At 41.9% G+C, this 21,375-nt stretch overlaps 1 protein-coding gene across 2 annotated transcripts; it reads right to left on the bottom strand.

Annotated features, from left to right (window-relative positions):
* Positions 1-877: 877 nt before the first annotated feature.
* On the bottom strand, positions 878-20,456 carry kcnk10b (potassium channel, subfamily K, member 10b). 2 transcript variants are annotated; one of them, XM_034576958.1, is made up of 7 exons: positions 20,352-20,456; positions 15,398-15,813; positions 6,368-6,485; positions 4,731-4,891; positions 3,938-4,130; positions 3,686-3,828; positions 878-2,794 (listed from the first exon to the last, which is right to left on the bottom strand). In XM_034576958.1, coding segments are annotated over exons 1-7 (1,719 nt in total). In that variant the 5' UTR covers positions 20,353-20,456; the 3' UTR covers positions 878-2,107. The 2 variants fall into 2 exon arrangements, with proteins under 2 accessions (XP_034432849.1, XP_034432848.1); XM_034576957.1 differs by lacking the exon at positions 20,352-20,456 and adding an exon at positions 19,731-20,169.
* Positions 20,457-21,375: the final 919 nt, after the last annotated feature.

Here is a 21,375-nt window from a genome sequence, read left to right as displayed (position 1 = left end):
ATTACATTAAACTAAAGGTGAAATTTAACTATTTTCAATACGTCACTTTTACAGGAACCATAATTTTTCACAGCCACTTATCAGAGGTGAAAATCTCCTTTCCATTTTAATAAGGGGACAAACGTGTTTGGGCCAAAACCTGACAAGTAAAAGTCGTCTTAACATCCTTGTGTCCTGTAACTGCAGGTTTCACACTAGTATATCTGTTATTAATTCCATTCGTCTTCTTTCATTTTTAATTAGCAAAAACAAAACCTATAAACAGTTCTTCCAGCAAATGGCTTCTGGCAATAGGTCTAATGACATTGAGACTTTAATATTGGCTGAAATCCATGTAGCTGCTGCAGTTAGGCCGGTTCAAGCCAAATGTTTATTTAAACAGATACGTTGAGCCAGTGGAGGATCAAGGATTTTTCTAAATCCGGCCAATTTTCACAGAGGGGCCAATTATATGTCCAATTCGTATCCTATCCCATATTTATAAGATATGGCAATTAACACAATAATGAAGCCTATAGAACCAGGTATGGGCAGGCCTCTGGCACCGAGTCAATCCGACGAACACACACAGCCTGTATCCGCCCCTGTGTAGATACACAAGCGTTGCAACTGGCAGCTGAAAAGGCCATTCTTTATCTTCTTGTGGAGGATGACAAGGGTTTAAATAAGTTGAAGCTACAGTCTCTGTCTTTGCCAATAAAGTGTGTTATTAAATATTAAATAACTATGAGCTTATTCCATTATATAACTTATTCATGAAGTGCCTCCGACAAATATGTCTTCTAACATCTTCACCAAGCAGCAGCTGTGGCTTTACAGACACGTCACTACTGACTGGGCGACGCTTTTTCACCAAACAAGAGGAAAGTCAAAATTTCATTTGTCATGTTTATTATCTGGAAAAAGGCACTCACTACATTTAATGTGATCTGTTCATAAAATAAACTGTACACAACAAATAGTCGCTAAGCTCATCACAGGTCATGGTCATTGAAAGAATAATGCTAAACAGGTTACAAGTACAACCAGTGTGTGTGTGTGTGTGTGTGTGTGTGTGTGTGTGTGTGTGTGTGTGTGTGTTTGTGTGTGTGTGTGTACACCTCTGATACATTTGATAATTCTGTAAAATTAGGGCTCCAGTGTCAGTACCTGTTTTTGTAAGAAATGCGAAAGACGTCAAAGTCACGTGTCAAACACATTTCGGTGAGTTATTAACTACAGGACGTGTTTCAGAAAACAGAAAAAGAAACATTTTATAGCTCGATGGAAAACACAACTCAAGTGCTCGTCTGATATGAAAAGGAGTAAACACAGATGCAGACATGCGCGGTGAGTAGAAAATCAAAGGCATCACATTCGTTCATTTGTCATTTGTCATGTACAAAATAAAAAATAAAAACAATCTGACAATCTCGTGGCCAAAGGTGATTAACTGTGTCTTTTCACGGGTGAATTCCAGCACTGTGTCACATTATTACAACAAAAAGAAAGAAACATCATTACAGCTGTCAAATAACTGCTATGGTTGTGTTTCAAGAGCCATGCAATATCCAGATGAGTATTTTTGTGTCGTTGTTTTAAACCCTCAGGCTACATTTTCACACACTTTGTAGGAATTATTTGTCAGCGAGGTAAATGCTCGTATTGTCTATCGATCTGGCAGAAACACAACCTCCCACTCGCCATTTGTTAAAAAGTCCTTTCGTAGCAGGCTGCTGAGCTATAAATAGCTCCCACAGCCCGAGATGACAAAGCAGAGATCTATAACGTTCCTGAAGATGGGTGACATGGCTCGAGCTGTCTGCGTGTCCTGTCCACATCGATGAAAAATACGATTCCACGTGAGCAGATGGCCGCTGCCCGACGTCTGGGAAGGTCCTGACAAGTAGTGAAGCAGCCCGTTGTACGGTAAATAAGCAGTGAGGTATTTTAACTACAGCCTCTTTTCAGTTGTATTCGTTTTTGGCAACAGGGTTTTTCTTCCCATGGCTATGGCACGCTGACTGACTTTCCTGGGAGCAGTTCCAATCCAAGCATGGGGGAACAGAAAGGCACATTTCTTGACATCTCTCAGTCCGCCTGAGTTTCTGCCTCACTCTCTCTGTCTCTACACCTGAAGTGCTCGTCCATTCACCCCCTCATCGTTCTCCCTGTCTTTGGCCTGTGCTGGTATGAACCCATTCAGCTTGGCACGCTCCATCACGTAGTGTGACAGGTTTGTCATGCTGATGTTTCCCTCTTTCCTCTCTCCGTTTTCCTCATGTGGCTCCCCGTCTTCCTCCTCCTCTTCCTCCTCCGTCCTCTCCTCCCCCAGCATGGCACTGCCAGTGTTTATGCCAACGCTCGCCCGGCGAACATCTTCGGGGATGTTGCTCCGAAGCTCGCGGCCCTTGTTTCGTCTTCCCAGTTTGGTGAGGGAGCCGAAGCGTAGGTTGAAGAGGTTCTCCTCCGAGGAAGACGCTGTCTGTGGTGTTTGCCCGCTCCCCTGATGGTCGTAATGCTCACAGGCCCCCTTCAGCCTCAGGTTGTTGAGCTTGGTGTCGATGCTCTCCTGGGATGAAGTCTTGAAGCGGCCGGCGTCCAGGCTGGCGAACATGGCGCGCTTCTCCGGAGACAGCATGTCAAGAGAGTGAGCTCGCTGCTCCAGGCCGAGCTGACGGCGCTCCATGCTGCGGATGGTGGCGGCTCGCTGGAGCTTGTCATGGATCTCAACGCTCAGGCGCCGCCGCGTTTCACGGAACTCTGCTCGTACATTTGCCTTCCATTCAGCCGCATGAGCTTTAATCTCCCCAACCTGTGACAACAGAGAAATAGGGAAAAGATGAGAAATGGGATATTGGTACACTCAAAAACATTATCACTGTTTTCAGGATAAGGATGGGGATTTTTCTAATTGTCACCAAATCACATAAAAACAGCTAAAACCAACAATGGATTTGTGCGTCTCTCAATATTCTTTGACTTTCCACTGTCAGTGTTAGATCTCCTTCAAGGTATTGACCCCAAATGAAAATGAAAATCTTTTACAATGCAGAAAAGAAAATATGTGCATTTATGTTTTTTATTTTACATTTTTTAAAACTTTATAATCATAATTCAATTAGTTGTATTATTGTGTTTTCTTTTTCTTTTTAGTTATTTATGATAAAACTGTCAAATATCAAGATTCACTTCACAATTCTTTGTCCTTGGTTTGATAAGGAAATCAGCAGCTGTTTCGGTATCTGAACATTTTGACTCCCTTATATCAGTGTCGATCCCCAAAAATGTGACATGGCACTGCCCATATTCATCGCTTTGAAGAAACATGTTAGCGAGTGCAGTTTGGCTCACTGGTCTGTGAGATTTGTTAAAATTGAGAATAAAATAAAATAATCTCGCCTGCCTTGTCCTTGTTCTTTTCTTATACAACTTTCCATTTGGACTACATCTAAAGTGGCGAACCCCACACTGAGCTACAGGCACTTTCCACTCTAGCGGATCAATAGATCTCTGTGTGTCCTGACTGGACTCAGTGAAACATCTACAGCTGCAACACCTCAAACAATAGCCGTCCGTTAATCACGGCAATTAATGTGCAAAATGAGAGCGAAGACACGCAGAGCAGGAGAGGCAGCAGCTGAGTGACCTTTTACGTTCTGCCTCTCTAATGAAATACTGAGAGGTGTAATTAAATGAGCCCCACCTCCTCTTTGGTCTTTTTAGACAGCACTCGAAGCCAGTCTCCGATCATGCTGAGGACGGCCGCAAAGTACGCTAAGCCCACCAAGATCCAGAACCACACCAGCGGCTTGTACCACTGCTTATAATCGATCTTGCGGTCTCCACCTGGAGATGAGAAAAAGATGAATTAATGTCATTTGAAAGTCATTCAAGTTAAAAAAAAAAAAAATCGTCATGTGATGACAGAACAACCATCTGCTCCACATCTGTCTACCTGCCACATAGTCGCCTATTCCCACCGTGGTGAGAGTGATCACTACAAAGTAGATGGCCTCCAGCGTGGTCCAGCCCTCGATGTGTTTGAAGAAGAAAGCTGGGATAGTGACGAAGACGATGCAGCCGGCCAGGATGAAGAGGATGGTGGAGGTCACTCTGATCTTGGTCTGACTGATCTGTTTGTGTTTTTGCTGAAAAGAATAACAAATTGTACAAGCTAGAATTATAATGAATCTGGGAAAGTTAAAATAATGAGTGATTGCCCTTATATGACCATATATAAGATATAATATGGTGTAATAAAGCTTATATGGTCTAATAAAACATATCGATACAGATATGGTTAAACAATCGTTTTGGACTTTGGGCTTTTACACTGTTAAAAAACTCTGTATATATATATATATATATATATATATATAGACAGTCTGTATATGGCACACATATCTCAAGAACCGTTCATCTTATTGGCTTCACACTTGTTGTGTGTTTTGTTAAAGGCCCAAGGAAGTGCTGTGTCAAATCTTGTGCGATAAGAGATAAGCTCGATATGAATAAACTTAGATGAAACAGGTGACCAGCGCTCTGTAGTGGCTCAGGCAGTTCAACAGAAGTAACGATGTTGATCACGACAACAACGAGTTCATGACACAGACAACTGATTCTCCAGTTCGAGCTTCACTGCACTTTGAATAAACAGGTGAACAGCTCTTTGTGCAGCAGCGGTGGTGCAGCTTCAGGGTTCTGCGATCACTCTGTGATACTTTACACCGTGATACTTGTAAACTCACCCTGAATATCCTCTCAACTCTCAAGATGCTTTTCACAAAGATGGTCCCGAGCTGGTCCCCAATCCCCGCCAACAAGAAGCCAAACAGGGGAATGCCAAATATGGCATAAAGAATGCAAAAGATTTTCCCTCCTTCCGTGCTCGGAGCTATGTTTCCATAACCTGTAGAATTGATGAAGAAGAGGAAAAAGAGGAGGAATTAGGAAAAGAAACATGAAATCATAAGGAGGTGAAACCAGGATGTGAAACAAGGCCGAGGGGATGTGGTGCGGAGGTGTCACAGGGGGGAGGGGTATAAATAGTATGGTGAGACGCAGAAGAAGACAATCAAGACTTTCTTATGCAACATAATCAATTGAAGCGCTTATGCAATACCTTTCAGCTCTCGGAGCAGGGGTCTGAGGTAAATAAGCTCCAAGAGAGACAATAATTAGGTTCCCCTCAGAGAAAATTACATTAATTATGGCTCTGCAATGACAGAGATACAATGACGGAGCCCAGGAAACAGGGAGCAGAGCATAAACTGTTCTTTACCCAATTCCTCCCATTTCCACATGTCGCAGCCTGTATATCCTGTCCGTCACATGTTCACATTCATGTTCCTGTTGCTCAAGCTCATCAACATCACAACTCTTTTATTTATATTCATTTGAGAATATTTGTTTTTTACGCTGGATGTCTTCATTTTCGTTCTTGGTCAGTCTTTATCTGGGCTGTGAAATAAATGTATCCACTGAAGCCAACGCTCAGCAGCACATGAGGTACTGAAATCTCTGCACTAGACCAAAATAACAGGTCTGTGACAGTGTGTTCCTCAGTGATTTCAGTGAAGGTACAGTCTGTGCAGCTGCTTGACAGAACAGAAACTTTGATGCATTAGCTCTGACGTTCAAAAAATGGCTCAGGAATGGAAATACTGCACATTTATTGTAAATGGTCGCATTTGATCAAAGCTTACAGGTATCTACAGAAAAGGAGCTTTGATCAATTATATATTGTGAATAACGTGATTTTCTTGTAAAAGCAAGATCCAAAATTTAAGAGGAAAAAAGCACAAACATTTTGATAGTATTCTCTGTGGTGCCTGTTTTGTAAGAACACTTGATGATGTTGATGATCGGTTTTTAAATCCCAGAGTGTTTCTGCCTTGCATCATTAAACATCACCTTATGTGGGGAAAAGGGGGATTTGTTAAACTCACCTGAGAGCAACGGTAAGAACGAAACAATCACACATCATGGATTTACCCTGAGAAAACACCTCTAACAAACTGAAGGGACAAATCCTAATCTCTTAATGCTTCAATACCTTTAAAAATATTATTAATTCCAACTAGCCTTGCATATATTGTCTTGTGTTTTGTTAGATGAAACAGTTTTAGACAAAACTAAAGAAATTGTGAAATTGCAATGATGTAATATTGCGTTTTCTCATTCCATGAAATAAGATTGTAATTGAGCAAAACAATATTATTACAAAATAGAAATAGTTCCTTATGGGAAAGTGTAAATCAGAAGCTAAAGGTAATGTGGCTAAAGTGTGTGGATACATCAGCATTTATGTAAATTCTTTAAATGTAATTTGCACTGACTCTGAACAACATCACATTTAACTGGTATTAGAGCATTTTAAACTCACCTATGGTTGTGATGACAGTTCCAGCAAAGAAGAAGGCACTGCCCATGTCCCAGTAACTGGAATTATAGGATGTGTCTCCGATGGGACTCACTCCTGCACTCACTGCATCTATGGCATGCTGCAAAGAGAACAAGTCATTAATATAAAGATGACTTGCAGGTATTTGAACCTGAGATATAAGACTGTAACCTTAGAAGCAAAGTGTGTAAATAGTAGAAATAATGGAGAATCAGTGAAACGAGCACCTAACCCATTAGATTGTCCTAAGCAGGGGAATTCAGGGTCATGGTTGCATGTTGGCTCAGCTGATGGCAACACAACAAACACACAACGTGCCTGCTCTGACTTCACGGTATAAAAGACCTGATGGCGTGACGAGAGTGAGCACGTTAACCCACCTCCTGCCAATGTTTATGTTTTCCCGTGTACTTGTGTCTCTTGCGTGTGTTTGCAAATGTGCCACTGATTGTGTAACACTTGAGGCGTCTGAGGATAGATGGGACGTGTCTCTAGATTGACCTGCGAGGCTATCGCCTGATTGAAGAGGGGTAAGGAGAGAGGAGGAGAGAAGGTGTGTTGAGACGCAGGGGGAGGGGCATTAAAGACAGATGGAGAATTTAATAATGTGTCATGACACTGTAATAACAGGAAGTGGAGCTGAGAAGCTGGAGTTACAGTAAATCCAATCATTCCTATATCATTGCACCTGAAAATGGAAGTGTACCATGATAATATGATCATATTGTGTAATATAATTATATTGAATATTCAAATCAATCATTCAATTCAATCTGTAATTAGATGTGAACTAAGCAAGCATTGCTATGCACATGAATGCATGAAAGCAGCATTGAGGGAAAGATTTTCTGTGCTTTACTTGAGTCCTAAAGTAAAATTCAATAGAAAACTTGAATGGCACTCAGTGGCACACATACTTCAGCCAGGGCCAGACAAGCTGCATCAGATTTCACACACTCATAGATATCAGTTCCCTAAATGTGCCTTTTTTCATCAAGATCCATGAATTTTTTACAAGGAAAATGGTGAAAGAAAGTAAAAAAAAATAAAAAAACCTGGATCCGCGCCCCGATCTGGATCTGCTCCCAAAAGTTCTTCCCTGACCCATACCACATATCATTATAATGTCAGTATGAAAACTCTCTATAATTTGACCATACCTGTGGATATACAGTAAGTATGCACACAAACATTAGTTCATTAAAAATTGTCATGAAATAAAAAGGTCTATTATGAAATGAAATATTAAATATAATTCTTCCCAAGTTGGGAGGCACAGTCCTAGCGTATTAGCGAAACATCCTAAAAGAAATCACCTGAAAATCTCAAGTATCTCTTTTCCTTTTCTATCAATGATTATAATGTCAGTATATGAAAACTATGGAAATACATACACACACAAACATCACGCTTCTCAATTTATTCAGTGTCTGTAGCTTTCCACTTGCAGCTCTTTTTTCCGTCTCCACCAAATTTGCATGTTTTTACAGTTCACACCGACTAAATCAACAATCGACTTTCACGTGCAGCAGGAAGACCTCCACTCTTTTCCTTTTTCTGCAGCCCCTCAGCTCCTCTTTTACTCCCGACTGGTGTTTGGAAAACATTAAGAAGCCACATAATGCTCTGCGTTCACAGCATCATTATTCTCATTCATCTGCTTCTGTGCTCCGTTATGTCGACATGAAATGTTAATCTACTATGTTTGCTCGCTGCCTACACTCCCGGCTTGTGGGCACTTTATGAGACAATCATTTTCTCTCTTATCTCTGCAGAAATTTACAGTTTGAATTTAGCTTATGGGCCCAGATAAACAATGTTTCTGCTGACATGAGAGTCATGCTGAGGGATTTCTTTTCATAAGCAACGTGCTCAACACTCCTTATGGGATGTCGTCGGCCTCTTCATTCGGTGCAACCCCCCCAAACCTTCCGAGCAATCTGTCGGTGAGATGCACGTCCACTTAATAAAATATGTACCAACACTAGTGACATAGATTTTAAAGCCGAGGACAACTTTAAAACACTCTGCTGCAGGTTCCTACTTATAACCATGCCTGTGACTACCTCAGCCCCATCAGCATAGTCCCCCTTAATAAGATTTATTTTTGCATCTGAAATTATTCAATTGCACTAATGTTATTTCATGGGTTTTAGCAGACACAGCTTCTTTATAGGGGCAAAATCAAAGCGCTAATTATATAATTAACTCCAAATAACCTAATTATGGAGTCGAGGGAGGGCTATAAATAGCCCCACAATGTATCTGAATACTTTATGGGGAGTTCTATTTTTGTCTCTGGTCTTTTCCACAGCCAAGTTCACGCTGCATTAAAGATGTGGAAAATCTTCCTTTGGCACGGGCACTTTTTGAAGCATGATAACTTTGATTTGTGTTGCAGCCTATTAATGAGTGCGACAAATGGTGTTTTTCTTTCACACATCATGCTCTTTTCTTTTCTTTTTTTTCGACTTGCTGTGCACAGACGCCCAGTCACCATGCAGCACTGCCAAGAGATCATGACGGGCTCTTTGGCTAATGTGTTTTCATATTGCATACTGCAGCATCATTAGAGAGTGAGCAAACCCTATGTGCAGATCTTTATCCTCTCAGTGTGGCTCTCTACCCCGCAGCAGGTGACGGCACTGATCCAGCCAGCACGGTGCCTCTCCTTCACACTCACGCTGTGCTACTGTGCCAGGCCCTGCACAAATTCATCAGAGCCGTGTGACGAGAAAAAAGTGATGAGCTGGTTTATACAAGGGGAAAACATCCATTTACAAGTAAGTTGTGTGTTGAAGGACTTTAAAAAAAAAAAAAACTCATTATGCACCAAAATGGCTCCCAGCAGTGTCACAATATTATATGTCACACTGAATGACCGTTTGAGAGGTTCAACTGTAAAAGAAAATGCAACCCAGTGCAACAGCTCTGCTATAAATTCTCCCTTGACGCATTTCTCAAGAACCATTCATCATATCGCCTTCTCTTGTGCATGTGTATTATTAAGGGCCCAAGGAAGTGGTGCGATTTGGACATGCAATAGGTTCAATATTAACGGATTTTATAAATAAGTAGCTACTATTGCTGTGGTGGCTGGGACTCATTAATGACATTAGCAACGACGAGAGCGAATTCACGACAACTGATTCTCCAGTGCGGGATTCTACGTTCGAGCTTCACTGAACTTTAAATAAACAGGTGAACGGCTCTTTGTCCCTATCTATCTATCTATCTGTCTGTCTATCTATCTGTCTGTCTGTCTGTCTGTCTGTCTGTCTGTCTGTCTGTCTGTCTGTCTGTCTGTCTATCTGTCTGTCTATCTATCTATCTATCTATCTATCTATCTATCTATCTATCTATCTATCTGTCTGTCTGTCTATCTATCTATCTATCTATCTATCTATCTGTCCATCAGATATTTTTACTTACTAGGCAGTGTGAAGTGCCTAGTAAGTACAAATACTCATTATGCACCAAAATGGCTCCCAGCAGTGTCGTAATCTAATGTGTCACACTCAACGGCCTCAACAGCTCTGCCATAAATTCTCCTTTGACAAAGACAATAACAATGAGTTTTGATACAAACTGTCAAAGATATGAGTTTGACAATTTATGTAAAGTGTCTGAGTAAGTTACATGACGGGTTTGTTTGCGTGTTCTGACGTAGTTTTACTGCAGGTAACTCAGTGTGTATAAAGGTTTATTGGCAGATAAGTGACTCATAAATAAATGAGGGTCGGCTGGTGTCAATAACAGCGAGGCTTCACATTGGGCCACAGTGTGAGTCATTGCAACAGCTCAGGGAAAAACCAATTAGGTCTGCTGCATTAGTGGGCGCACAGTGGGTAGGTGGACAGCACAGACACTGGAGCAGACACGAGGAGGTCAACGGAAACGTGCACGGACGCACGCACGCGTCGAGTCAACGCATGCAGCCGAGCAAACCCCGAGAAGTGCCCGCTGTCGCTCTCATCATCTCCATCCATCTCGCTCTCACACACACACTCTTACAAACACACACATGCTTTCCAACGTTGCCATTTTTCTGTCGACTCCTCCGCCGAACAGTTTGACAACAGTGAGTCACCGGTGCTGTGTCACCACAGAGGCCCGCTGTCTGAGTGACAGGCCGCTAACAGAACCTGTTGGAGGAGCAGACAGACTCTGTGATGGAGCACGTCCTGCAGGACTTCTCTACAGATGGCAAGGGGGGGGGGGGGATTGTCAGTGTGAGCCTCTCATATGACCTGATACTGATTCATTTTGTGACACTCAGTGTCGAAGGACCATCGTAACTGAGTCGAGTGATAAATCAATATCACTTCCTCAGATCTAAAGAAATAGTTCTAGATTTATTCGCTCTATCACCAGGTGTTAGATGAGAAGTCACTCTCATAGCTGTCAAATATCAAGCTACATGCTAGTATCCACGAGCTCAACATAAACACCCAAAAACAGGACTTAATACTAAGCTAACCAAAGGCACTTTCACGCACTGAAGTCCAGATATTTTCCTGAAACTTTCCAGAGGGGTTGCATGTGAGAACGCAAATGTCAGAGTGGATGTGGACATTTTATCTGAACTTTTCCTGCCAGCTTCCTAGTGAGAGTAGGCGTGTTGTTGAAGTTTAACACATGATGAAAAGTGCAAAAAAAAACGACAACAGCATGAATTTCTCCAGATGATGTCGAATTGGAAAGACAATGAGATCCAAAATGTGATGTCCTGCCCAGACGACATCCCTCGCCCAAATGTTCCAGAAAGTTTCACATCTCAAAGACAAACGTCTGAAAATGGCTTCACTGTCTGCTGGCAGTGAATTTAAATTTGCTGTGCACCAATCGCCACGTCACATTAAACCAAACATCTGACTGAATAATTCTTTGAAAACATTTCATTTGTCCGATGTAGTTAACGAATCCCGACCAGACACAAAGCTCCTTGCCTCTCAGTTGCTTGTGCGGCATGCAGTAACATGTTATGTCAGGTATCTGAATCAGTTTATTTGTCAGCAGCGTCGTCTGTGATTTGGCTGCTGCTGCCAACACGGCACTGCTTTGGGCAGCAGGAGGTCCGTGACTGCTGGCCTGTGCAATGAATAATTGATTCCCTCCAGACCCCAGTCACACCACACTAAAGGTTTTTATTTCCACACGTCTCCTCAGGAAATGTTGCCATTGATCTTTTTGGTCTTTTTGTTTTAACACGAGAGTGGCTCAGAGGTTATGGGCCGCGAGGGGAGAAGAAGAAGAAGAGGAAGAAGAAGGATTTTCGAGAAAAGAATGAACAGAGGTGGGTGTGGAGAAGGGGGGGGGGGGGGGGGGGGGGGGGGGGGGGGGCAGATAGTCAGGCAGTCCACTATTCACCGGAGGAACACTAACATCAAATGGAACCATTCTAGCGGAAAGTGGAGCACACCCATGTAGTTGCCTCCTTCTTTAGGGTTATTTCAAGCCCAAGAGATGCAGAGAATATTACTTTTACTAATCTCAGAAAAACATGGAGGGTACCTATTCCCAAAAGGTTCTCTTTGCTCTCTTGGCATCTGTATCACAAGCTCTGATTATGTTACAAATCTAAATTATTCACAGTGTTGTATTTGATATTTGTGATTTATGTGAAATATTCTGTTCGTAAAATGGATTTCACATTTGACATTTCTTACAAACTCTACCACCGACGCTGTTTCATTAGAAAATGCGCTTGCAACCATCTTGCAACCCATGGGAGTGTTGGTCTTAAAAACGAGGCGCATTGTTGAAGCGTTGCTATCTTTAGGCAGCAGAAATTGATTTCACCTTTTGACCCCCAAAAAAAAATCCTTGTCTGAAGTCAGTTGCATGCGCAGTATTTCACTCTTATTTTATTCAAAGGGTCTGCTCTCATGTATGAGCAGGTTTTAACAGCAATCCACGAGGTCCAAGCGCACCAGGCTTTTAAAGGGAACGGGAGATGTCACTCTGATTGGTTTACTGCATGTTTTGCCCAAAACACAGCCATGATTAATTAAAAGCATCCCTTCAGAACGTGAGCCCGTCCCAGTGTCCTGAATGCATCCATTTGCAACACACCATGTGCTCGGATTAGCCCTGACTCTGCTGAGGACAACAGCTCACATCCACAGAGACGTCCGAGTTTGACTGATCTTAGTCCCACATTTTTCCATCACCTTACCGCCTCACAAATCAAACTTTCCACTCCCCGCACACCGACACATCTCAAATCATTTTCCAAACCTGCGTCCAGTTGCCTGTGACAGCTGGATGCGGTGACCTTAAATCTTGACCCATAGTTCTGCGGTGTAATATCGGAGAGCAGGGTGAAGCATCGTCATGCTCTGTGTTATAAAGCAGCTGATGCCATAAAAAGACACTGTAAAATGCACAGTTAAGTCGATGATGTGATGAATTCTTTTCCAGCTTGTATCAAACTCTGTGTTATAAATCATGGTGACATCATGGCATGGCTCATTTTATGGTCAGACGGACTTGGATGGAGTTTTAATTCGAGTACTAAGCAACAGAGGGTCAATCAGTTTTAATAAATATCTTTTTAAAATCAAACCCAGTTTTGATAGAAAGTTTTTGAAAAATGTGGCTTTAAATTTTTCCTACACAACAAACTGTGCTGTTGTGGCTGCGAGCTAGTTTCCTTATTCAAAATGTGTGGGTGTCGTTCAAGCCTCACTCTGGAGAGTCGTGCACTTACTATTGATGGTACGAGGCGCTGTTCTATTTTAACAAAAACATGTAGGTCTTGTTTACTACGATTGGTTTGCACATGAAGTGAAGCTGCAACAAAATCAATTCGTGGTCCTTCTTTCTAGGCAACTGAGTGCAGTGCAAAGGTCACATTGACCGACCTTACTTTCTGAGGATGAACATCCCATATGCACACAGCTATTCTCCCTTTTCTCTGTATGTAACAGATACTGTTCTGTACCATTAAACCGCATGTAGCAGCATGTACTCTACTACGCTGTATTTATCAGCAGACGCAAAGTGTCGCTGAGAATTATGAGCGTGTCCCTGTCGTAACCCTGAAGGTATCACTGTACCTCCTGATAAAGGATGGACCTGCCTGGGACATTTACCCAATCACAGGGCAGAGAGTCGGGGGTGTAGCTGCTGCTGCTTTAGTGCCTGCATAATCCTTTTATCAAGCCATTAGCACTGCGTAAAAAAACCTAATTTCTATAAATTTCTAAATTCTATAAAAATGCATATAAATCAGCTGTGCAAGTGCTAATTCAACCAATCCACCTGCATACATATCAACCCATCCTTTATCTGTACCACTTATCCTTTTGAGGGTCACGCAGGGAGCTGGAGCCGATCCCAGAACATTGGGGCGAGAGGTGGGGTACACCCTGAACAGCTCGCAAGCGAATTGCAGACGTAAACAACAACTCACGCTCACATTCACACCTCATGCCTTAGAATCCCCAGTTAACACAAGTCTGTATGTCTTTGGACTGTGGGAGGAAGGTGGAGTGTGTGAAGAAAACCCACACAAACACGTGGAGAACATACTAACTCATACATACAACTGGGAATTGACCCGGCAACCTTCTTGCTGCAGCACCGCCCCAGCAAATATATGCAGGGGCTAAGTCCACCAAATAAAGTAGTTACAGATACCAGAATAGAATGAAAGCAACAGGTACAGCCACTTCTCTGGAACAGTGTCAGAACTGGGATCGTTTCCCAGCACTGGCGTGGTTGAGCATCGGAGTCAGATGAGGCATGACTGAACTGAAGCTGACAACAACATCTAAAAGAGAAAACCTTCGAGTGTCGGTCTCTGCAGCAGCAACAATTAAACTTAAGCTCTTACACAATCTACAACTGTGATGCCTGGAGACATGAATATAAAAGTATGAGGAGGAAGCGAGTTTAATTTATGCAACAAAAGCGCATTAAAAGATCTTTCTTGTTATTGCAGATTGTTAAACGTGACGAAATGGCCTCAACTCAAAAGTCCACTTGCTAGCTTTTTTCTCATTATTGTCGTCAATGAACTGAGCTGGCAGGGGCTGATGAAGACCATGAGACGTGGCTGTAGGCTCTGAAGAAGCTCGTAAATGAATCATAGTAAATTTATCATAAATTAAACTGTTCGGAATGAGTCCACTAAAAAATATAATTTTGTACTACTATTGAGCTTGAACTCTGATTTGGAAATTATGTGTATTCATTATTAGTTGCTGATAGAATTTTGTATTCATATTCCTGTTGACACATTACAGAACAAATTCTGATTCTGATTATTCTCAAGCAGTGCCGGAAATGTCAATGTCGCATAATGCTGCACAAACTCCAATAGTATTAAGACGTTAACATATCTACATAATTCATCTAAGATCAGAATACTTCACATGTCTTATTGCTTATTCCGAGTATGACCTTATTCAGGTTACAGTAATCAGAAAATGATGTTTACATGATAGTGTCTTATTCAGACTATTGTCAAAATCGGGTTGATATTGGAATATTTGCAGCCATTTAAGCACAGTGAGATGTTGTGGATGTTAAAATGGATGGTTATTAGAATCACAATGACCCATGACGTATAGATCAACATGTGTCACGTGCACGTGGTGATTGTGTGATTGTGTGATTAAAGGCCTCATTTGCTGAAGGACGGTCTGAACATGAAAGGAAGCTGCATCCAAGCTTTTCAAGCTCATGTGATTAGCTAATGAAGCCGGAATTAATTACCCCCAATTACCCCCGATGATAGCAATTACCATCTATAAAGCTGCTACTGTAAAGGTCAGTCCTGTGACTTTGTCTTATCTACCAATCAGACTCAGTGACACTCAGTATTATGTATCAGTTCATTTTCAGTTATCTTCCCATCTCCTTACAAACTAATCTGTTGGTCATTAATCGATGCAATGGATGCAAAGTACTGTTCCAAGGCTGTGGGCAGCTGGAAAGACAAAACAGGAGAATGACTCTGCAACTCAGCATGTCTATCATTTCCTAAATCCTTCAAGCACCCACCTTGATGATCAACTCCAGCTCTTCAGGAGTAACACAGGAGTGTCTCTGCAGGAACGAAGCCTTCTCCAGGGTGATGCTCGTCTTCTGGTGTCTCTCAAACGGCATCTCCAGCGCCTTGAAAGCCAGGCCTCCGCAGACCAGGTAGACAACGACCACGATGAACACTGCCAGCACCGTCTTCCACTTCATCACTGAGTGGAGGGCTGCGGCCGTGCCGTCGCAGCTGGCATCCATGCTGGCCACCATGCTGGCGGAGCGCGATGAGATGGACAGACGCGGCAGTGGACAGTGGCCGTTGGTCTTCGGGTCGCAGCCCATTGGATTCTGCATGGTGGCCACACTGGCCTGGACTAGAGTGGACTTCACCATGCCAGGCTGGACCTTTTTGGGGGGGACCAAGTTGGTCTGGACCGCCACTAGGAAAGAGTGAGGACAGGAACATGACTGGATTACTACATGTTATGTTACCTCCACCAGGGAGGTTATGTTTTCACTTGTCAGGACTGTGCAAGAACCACTGAACCGATTTCCATGAAACTTGGTGGGAGGATGCCAATTAGGAAGAACCCAATAACTTTTGGTGAGGATCCGAACAAAAAGGCTAGATCCAGGAATATGTTTCACTCTCTTTGACATCGTGAGATACACTGTGTTTTGACATTTTCACCAATGTCCAGGGAATAATTAATGGATCCTGATGAAGGCCAAGGGAATAGTGTGCTCTCTATTGGATGCCAATCCAGTTTACTCTGTTTTGGAGGATCAGGACAGTAAGTTTAATCATTTTCTTTTTTTGTGAAATTTGTTCTGATGATTGAAGACAAATGAACAGACTGGCAGACCCTTCTGATGGTTGGCTCAAGGCACTGACTCTGTTATAGATTGGACAATAAAAATGGGCCTTCACGTTGAGAAGATGAGAAAAAGTATTCTGAGAAGCATTTGGATATTTTTCCTTTCTTGATGTGTTTGTCCTTTGTCCTCGTCTGTGATAACCCATTGTTTACAATAATAAGAAAATAAAATGGAACTGATAGAATAAGTTAAATTGCAGTATGGTCTCGCACCTTTAAGTTTTATTGACACTTTCTTTCCAAATAAAGTACCAACAACGGGCAAAGCTTCATGCAGATATAAACATAAGCTCAGTACAGGAATTGAAATATAAAAAAGAAGCTCCCGTATGATTCATTTAAACTCAATTTCCTTGTTGTTATAGTGGGCTAATAAGGACTCTTTGCAAAGCTGACACCGAAAGCTAAAAATCTGCTGTACAGCTGTGCCGAAGCCTGAAAACACTCTGTGTAGCCTCAAGAGTTTTCCTCCCTGAGAATCTGCTTTGGGTTCCACACATAAAAACCTTTAGACCTGTGAAATGAAGACCACAACTGCTGCTTTACTTACTTATGCAGAAATTATATCATTAATTTAATGTAATGCATTCAAAACCTGGAAAAACCTCCAGAAACGTGCCCGTTAATGAATTCCAGTGTCTGAAGGTTGCATTGATATACAATATATAACATATAATGGCACTGGAGAGGACTTACCTCTGCCAAGGCCAAACAGTTCCATACATTTTAATCAAGCTGCACCGAATTGTACTCGCCAACATAAGCCAGTCCAGCAATATGCCTGATTTCTACATCACTGAGCATGATTTAACCCCTGGGAAATCAGTGAAAAATAAATAAAGTGGGTAATTCCTGAATCGACCTGATCTGAATCTGAAAAAATGAATAAATAAAGGTTTGTTCCCTGACCCATACTTCATCCTTCCAGTACGTTTTGTGGAAATCCATACAGCAGTTTTTGTGTAATCTTGCTTACAAATGGCCAGGGGTGAAAACCTAACACACCTTGCAGCCAAACCCTTACACTATTGTTGGGTACGGGTGAAAACGGATTATTTTTTGCTGAGGATCAAGATAACATTTTTCCAATCAGCTATAAGAGAAGGGTAAGTGCCACTTTCAGTTATTGGCTCCTGGGTGGGTTTTATAATAAATGCATATGTGCTGCAGCAGGTCAACCATGAAGCAGGCCGCACCTCGGAAGCAGCCAAATGTAGATTCCTCTAATGTATACGATGCACTTTATAAGCTACTCAGAGCTGCGGCCTTCACCCCCGACGCCCCCATGGCGTGGAGTGCACTATAGTCACGGGCGGAGCCTTCTGTCCACAATGATGCTACTCTTAAAGATGGGAATATGAAATAGATTTGTTTAAGAGAGGCACACTTCTGTTTAATGGGATAGTTTCACTTATGGGATATTCAACATTCAAACACACACACACACACACACACACACACACACACACACACACACACACACACACACACACACACACACACACACACACACACACACACACACACACACGCACACACACGTCCAGAAACACATCCACTCCCCGCCGTGATGAGTCAAGGACATTCCAGGAAGAGTCTCATTTTCTGGTCCAGCAGCTATGCATGTTAGTAAATCCCTGTATCATGAGTGGATCAATAACAGCAAAGTAATGTCACAAGCTTGGGAAGGTGCAAAGCTGCCACTTTCAATTTACAGTCTATGCCCTTTAAGGGCGGCGGCTGGGCTATTTTTAGAACACATGATGAATTAGAAAATCAAGACTAAGAGATGAAGCAGCAAAAAAGACTGTGACCTCACATTAATCTCCCGTGCGGAGCCCGGTGCGGTCATTGTGATGGATGCAGTAGAAAATACACTCGTAGATCAAATGCAGATTTGGACCAAATCCATAGTAGTATTATACAAAGACAGCAACTGTTATTTTATCTCCTTCTGTATGAGTGAGTGTAAATCAGCTCTGTGCAGCAGGACAGAGGCAGCTGAGACTGTATCTCATACATTTAAGTTCTCAAAATAGTTATAACAAAAGAATATAAACTTATAACCTGAGTGAAATTAAGTAAATTAGCTCTCTGCAGCAGGACAGAGACAGTTCAGAAAGCTCTCATGTTTTTAAGTGATCAAAACAGTTATAATAAAATAATACAAGTCCATTTCAAACCATACAGGCAAAATGAAAACTGCGATGAGCATAATGTGGTTTCAGATTTCTGAGGCTGTGTGGCATGAATCTAAAATCCTTTTCAAACCACTGAAGCTGCCTCATATTGATTTTTGCAAATTAAATAAGGCCGTGAGTGGAAAGCAGTGCTTTTTATCTGATACTATTTGATACTCTCTCTCTCTCTCTCTCTCTCTCTCACTCTCTCTCTCTCACTCTCTGCTTCTAACATGTCTGGACAGAGCAGAGACAACGTTTGACTCAGGTCAATGAAAGAGATGACACAGAGAAAATGAGGCAAAATATGAGAAATGTTTCAGCTGCCATTAGCCACATAGTTTAGTGGGACACAGTTGTGGTGGGACAACAAATATTCAGCTTTTCAACATTTAAGCCTCACAAATTATGGTTCAAAAGAAGTATCCACTGACTGATGAACAGAATTACAAACTGACTCCAGTCATAGTAAAAAGCATGAAGGTAGATTTTGGACTGGCTCGGTTCGGCTCTTAGCCCAGTTGGTCCCTGTGGCACAGGACAGGTTGCAGGCGTTTAACTCACCAGCTGAGCCTCAAACTCATGCGTCAAGCCGGTTGGAATAACACACGAAGAGCCAAGACTTCCGGTAGAAAATAAAAGTCACAATATAACATTCACAAAGGAAATATTTAAAAAAGTACTCTGTGTTTGGGCTTATATGTAGGTTATATCTCATAGGATAACGTTTAGGTTGATTAACAAAGAAGACCAAGCAAAATCCTTGTGTAATTTCTAGAAAACGTGTGCCAAAAATACCCGTATTAGTTTGGGCAGAGATTGCCCTTAAAATGAATAATTTAGGAGGACTGCGTCTCTGAAAATAACGTTTTTCTGGTGTACCTGCATTAGAGATTTGTTGCAGATCATGTATTAAGTAGATAGGCTGCAATAATATGATCCTACTTTTAAGGGCACATTCTTTTTATTTTGAAACTTTTCCCGGTATGTCTCACTTCTTTTGTTGGCCCCTTGACGCAGCTGAGGCTCGACTCCCCACAGCGCTGCTTCACACAGATGAACGCACGAAGGATGGAGAGAATAAAGAAATAATCCCATTTCTTTTGTGTTATAGGTCATTTTTGCACAACAGGAATATGACAACAACTGCACGATAAAAATTAAGAAAATTAAGGGTAAAGAAACTGTTTAGAAATGGCGATGCGATTTGTTGTGCCTCGTGTTTTCCCATTAAATGCTGCTGCTGTTCAGGCTTCAACAATCAAGTTATGAGACATTAAGAAAGCAGTATTTACCAACCTTCTTCCGGGTCCCAGTTAACTTGTTTTCTCGGGTTTTCTATTGGAAATTTCATCTCGCTTGTTGTTCTCAACCAAAACGCACGAGAAGATGATCAGTGCGAATGTAAAAACAAAATTATTTTAAAAAATAAGCAAATCAGGAAGAATGCCTCTCCAACATCTTCATGTCATCTTTACTTGGATGTGGTTGTAAATTGTACAGAGGAACGAGCGCATCGCCCAACCGCATTGTCTGCCTCTGCTCTATTGGTGCCCCCTCCTCTTTTTGTATCCTCCTCCGCCTCGTTTGGACGCTTGGTGATCGTCTGGCACACTGAGATACTTGTGAGTCCTTTTCTCTGAGCTGTCGCAACGCACCGAGGACCAGACCACGTCCCACCTCACCCCCACACACACCAGTGGCCGGTGGTCCGGTCCGAAAACACCGCGTCCAAACCGGCAACTTTACGCACGCGATTTAAGCCGGCAGCAAGAACAACGGGGATGATGGGTGGATGCTCTCCTCCCTTTTCATTCCCAATGCACATCACCCCACCTGCTTTTTTTAAAATTGCAATGAGCTGAATGACATCCGCATCCCTTCTGACTTGTTTGTAAAAATCGGTTAATGGATACTCACTCTTTCGCCTTTTCCCTCCAGAAGCAGGGCGGTTTATCCTCTCATCGTTTGGCAGCCGGCGAATGAGCACATGGTGCGGGGCGGGATGCAGGAGATGTGGTACCCCAAATCAGAGGCAGACTTAGAGCATGACATCATCCACGTATGGGAAACAGTGCATTTTGTATGAGCTAAAGACGAGTCTCGACGAGATCCCCCCCTAAATCCTGAACCCAGTCAGATGATGAGGCTGAACATTGAGGGGCAATAACAACACAAAGTGAATTAATTCAGCAAATATAATAGAATGGATACGGTTTATTTATTTTTGCTATGCCCAAAACGTCCCATAGCCTATACGGGCAAGTTTGCAGCTTATTAAACATTTTAAGGACTATGCTCTTTGTTTGTCCCTACATTATTTAAATTTCTTAATTATTTTTTCTTCCTATACCCTACAGGCAGGTTTTGGATTTCATTCATTTCAATTGGATGTTAATTGTGACCCAATGAGCTAATCATTTAAAATAATATATTTATTTAAAAATATACCTTAAAAAAATCTAGATTTTAGACATGATCTCCTCATGCCTTGTCAAATTTTGTCGCTAATGGAGAAACAAAACAAAACACATATGAACATGTTTATATTTATACCAGTATTCATGACAAAATAACAACAAAATACACATAACAAGAGGAAGTCATGAATGAAACTGGTTGAATAGATCTTGTTAGACACTTTTAAACACACGTGTAGCACAAGGAGTAACATTAATTACTTCATTCAAAATTCAGCTTACTGAGACGTGTAAGGTACAACATCAACGGGCGGAGACTGTTTCTACTTTAAAACCGTTGCTTTAAAAACTGTGAAATCTTGTGGCCACGTTAAGTTCAAGCATATACTGAGGACTTACATAAAATAAAATCTGCATTCATGTGTCTGAACTTATCAAAATTGAAAATTAGAGAACTATTTGTCTCCGTATGTACAAATTAACTCTGGTATTCATTGCATTGATTAAGCTGATTGTAGGGTGGA

The sequence above is a fragment of the Hippoglossus hippoglossus genome, chromosome 22 (genome assembly GCF_009819705.1).
Source record: "Hippoglossus hippoglossus isolate fHipHip1 chromosome 22, fHipHip1.pri, whole genome shotgun sequence".
Lineage (NCBI taxonomy): Eukaryota > Metazoa > Chordata > Actinopteri > Pleuronectiformes > Pleuronectidae > Hippoglossus > Hippoglossus hippoglossus.
Note: the sequence above shows the minus strand (reverse complement) of the source record. Positions and strands in the feature narration are given on the sequence as shown.

Coding starts and splice junctions, on each gene's coding strand:
- kcnk10b (XM_034576957.1), bottom strand. CDS start 19,785: ATGAAATTTCCAATAGAAAACCCGAGAAAACAAGTTAACTGGGACCCG. Junction 15,814..19,730: donor TAACTGGGACCCGGAAGAAG/GTTGGTAAATAC, acceptor ACTCTTTCCTAG/TGGCGGTCCAGACCAACTTG. Junction 6,486..15,397: donor AGCTGGAGTTGATCATCAAG/GTGGGTGCTTGA, acceptor TTCTCTTTGCAG/CATGCCATAGATGCAGTGAG.